A 3,791-nucleotide genomic window follows, 5' to 3' on the forward strand; every position below is an offset into this window, starting at 1 on the left:
ATCTATCTATCTATCTACTTGTATAGGCACCCCGCAGTGCCCCTTCATTATTCTTGTGTCTTCCTCAGTTTACCTCTTTCGTCTTTCTCAGCTCTTCCCATACATACTCATCCATACACATTCAGTCGTACCTACATGCTCGTAAATATATGCATACATGCCTATTGCTTGTGTACGAAGTGTGTATGAATCCTTACTGTATATCCTTTTCTTTTTCGTCATCCTCATCTTCTCCATTATATTTCTTCTTCTCTTTCTTCATTTTCCTCGCATCTATCTTCTTCTTTCTCTTCTGTTCTCTTTCGCTAGGTAATCCTGAGGAAATCTTTAAGGAGATCGATCCCCAGGCCTTAGCATCGGCGTCGATAGGCCAAGTGCATCGAGCTTGGCTGAAGGATGGAAGTCCAGTGGTGATCAAAGTCCAACATGCAGACGTCGAGGCTCTTCTCAGTCATGATATGAAGAATCTCCAACAACTCTCATGGGGTATGTACGAAGATCTATGAATGAATATGTACGTGTGTACGCCTTTGTGTATGTATGCACATGGACGAATGTGTATATGAATATATGGATATGAAGATGTGTCGCGATAGATAGATACCTGTACACATGGATAGAACGTGGAAGAAGACTAGCCGAAGGTATGTATATATCTATACGTATGTGTCTATGTATTTGTCAAAGCACTACATGCAGCCTTGCTCACTCTTCTTCTTGTGCTGTTGATATTCCCCAGTGTTATCTATCTTTAATCTATCTTTAATCTATCTTTAATCTATCTTTAATCTATCTATCTATCTATACTGCACATAGAGCTGCAGATAGTCTCACTACGCACGTGTATATACGTGCATATGTTGTTGACACGTAGATCTACATATATGCATATTTATATATATCGATAGGTAGATATGTACACAGAATAAAGATGATCCTTGTAGTCTTGTTCTTCTCGTATGTATCTCTCGTTCGTTCTCTTCTCTGTTTTCATCTTCTTGTTTTGTTTCTTCTCCTCTTCTTTCTGCTTCTTCTTCTTCTGTTGTTGTTTCGTATAGCCTTTGGCTTGCTAGAGTCGGGGTTGAATTTTGGTCCAGTGCTAGAGGAGTGGCAGAGAGCGGCAGCAAAGGAGTTAGACTTCCGCTATGAGCTCTCACATCAACTAAGAGCATATGAAGCCGTCAAGGTATGGAGATGTAGATGTATGAAGATGTATGCCTGAGTATGCGTGAATATGTATATATCTATGAGTATTTTGAATGTGTATGCAGGAATGGACCTATGCCTGTATGAATAGGTGTGTAGTACTCTCGTATAGATCTCTATAGATGTGCATACTTATAGGGGATGGATGTATATAGACAGGTATGTATATATATTCCTATGGTGGAGTGAGTTTTGTTCAAAAGCACGACTGCTCTTGTTTGGTGCATCATCCGTCTCGTCTTTCTTTTCTTGGTTGTAACTACCTGTTGTTCTTCTACTACATTCGGCTTATATGTGGATAGATGACAAATACATAGGTGGATGGGTATGTAACACTATTCCTTTAGGTATGAAGGGAGAGAGAGAGTGAGAGATAGATCAAAGAGAGATAGATGGAGAGATAGATCAAGGTAGAGATGTGTTGAATGCACATGTAGTTTATGAATAAGGAGGAGCAAGAGGAGAATGACGAGCAGTGCCATTGTTACAAAGGATGAATGGATCATAGGAGTTCACTCTTCTTCTTCTTCGTCTTCTTCTCTTCGGCTTGTTGTTCTAATAGAATGAAGGGGCCCCTGGACTCTACATGCCAATGGGTCTCGTGTCTGCGTGGGAGGGGTGATAGGAATTTTAATACCACTTTAACCTCTACTACTACTATTGAGACTATCAACGACGACTACTATCGTAGCTATTACTACCACTACTACTGCTGCTTTCCTAACTACGACGGCTACTACTGTAACTAATACTATTGCTACCGTAACTACTACTACTACGGCTACTCTAACTACTATGACTACAGAGCTACCACTATTACTACTGCTACTGCAGCAACCACTACTATCACTACTTCTGCTGCTATAACTACTACAGCCACTATAGCTGACTACTCGTACTATCACTACTACTACTGCTTTAACCATTACTACTACTACTTCTACTACTATTTCTATAGCTACGACTGCTACTCCAACTGGTACTACTGTAAGTATGACTCGTGGTAACCATCGTGACCGTCACTACCGTTATGCTGGACTAATGAGAGGAGCCCCAAACAGCAACAGCAACAACAACGGGAAAGAGAAGGAGAGAGAGAATAATGAGAATGTTCACGATAGTCATGTGGCTTCATTCAGAGGCGAGATATTCGATGGAGGCAGTTTTTCTCTAGCTATCTAGGTTGAAGAAGAACGATTATGTACACTTACTTCTGTTTCTACACAGAGGTCGCTTGGCGGTTGCATAAGTTCTTGCACCGTTAGTATCTATCTATCTATCTATCTATCTACATAGGCGTCATGTGGACACTACGTTTAGTCTGTTGTGGGTGTGTTGTCTTTTTTTTGCTTTTCTTTTCTCTCTTGTTGCTTCACCCGTAGAGGTCAGGCATCGACGTCATTATTCCTCAATGTTATCCTGAGTTAACTTCGAAGAAGGTCATGGTAATGGAATTCGTCAAAGGGTTCAAGATCACTGATCTAGACAAACTCGATGTAAGAAGAAAAGATCTCTCTCTCTTTCTCGTTCACTCTCTATATCTTTTTCTTCGAAGAGAAGCAGCTCAATTCAACAGTCTTCTTCGTACTCTGTATTTCTCTTTCTTTCTCTATCCAGACACGTCGACATATATATATATATATATGCATTTATGTATTTAGATATTGGTGTCTCTATGTGTGTAGATATACATGTATGAAGACATCTTATGCATGCAAGTGTGCACGTACATTTCTCAACGTGCGTATATTTACATACACATATATGTGTACGTCCACGTGCACCCCGTACGTAGATACATATATAAAGAGTAGGTCTACTCACCATCCATTTGTATGTCTATCTATATACATACGTATACGGGTACCTCCGTATGTATGTATGTATGACTGTCTCTAGAGTGCCGGCGACCTAAATGTCTTCTGACGATGGATTACAAGTCGAGTGGATTTCACTTGTCATTTCTTCTTCTTCTTCTTCCCCTCGTCCAAACATTTCTTGAGTTGAATAGGGAGGAGGTGAAGAAATCGGGGAAGATGAAAGAGATCAAGAAGGAGAGATGAGATAGACAGACAACCAATGCTCTGCATGATATATCTGTCTACTGAGTGAGATCTTATTACAAAGGCTCTCTATTTGTCTATATGTAGGGTCAGCCTAGGGGTTTATTTATCTTTTCTCTCCTTTTCTCTTTCTCCCGGCTTTGTGCTTCCTTCCTGCTCTTCTTTCACTTTCTCATCCTTTTCTTTTCTTCTTTTCCTATCTACCTTCTCATTCCTTTTTCTTGCTTCTTTCTCGTTTCTCCGTTTCCTTTTCTCTCCCCNNTCCTTTTTCTTGCTTCAGGAGTATAAAGTAGATCGTCGTGAGCTGATGTATAAGTTATGCGATAGTTTTGCCTATCAGATTCATATAGACGGCCTGTTCAACGGAGATCCTCATCCAGGCAATATTCTCGTTCAGATTGACGAGGAGACAGGAGACGCCACGCCTGTGATCCTTGACTGGGGGCTCGTCAAAACCTTCGATTCGAAAGGACAGCTCGCTTTCTCGAAACTTGTAATTAACATTTCTTTCTTTCTTTCTTT

At 40.5% G+C, this 3,791-nt stretch overlaps 1 protein-coding gene across 1 annotated transcript in view; it reads left to right on the top strand.

The window, feature by feature from the left end:
• CSUI_010121 (abc1 family protein) overlaps nucleotides 1-3,759 on the top strand; it is a gene marked incomplete at its 3' end in the record, with an annotated part of 8,095 nt that extends 4,336 nt beyond the window's left edge. The window contains exons 3-6 of the mRNA XM_068070226.1: nucleotides 310-486; nucleotides 1,059-1,186; nucleotides 2,589-2,702; nucleotides 3,550-3,759. Of these exons, the coding sequence (XP_067917800.1) occupies nucleotides 310-486; nucleotides 1,059-1,186; nucleotides 2,589-2,702; nucleotides 3,550-3,759 (629 nt within the window). The remainder of the gene's footprint in view (nucleotides 1-309; nucleotides 487-1,058; nucleotides 1,187-2,588; nucleotides 2,703-3,549) is intronic.
• Between the last annotated feature and the right edge of the window lie 32 nt (nucleotides 3,760-3,791).

The sequence above is a fragment of the Cystoisospora suis genome, assembly GCF_002600585.1.
Source record: "Cystoisospora suis strain Wien I chromosome Unknown contig_6700, whole genome shotgun sequence".
NCBI classification, from domain to species: domain Eukaryota; phylum Apicomplexa; class Conoidasida; order Eucoccidiorida; family Sarcocystidae; genus Cystoisospora; species Cystoisospora suis.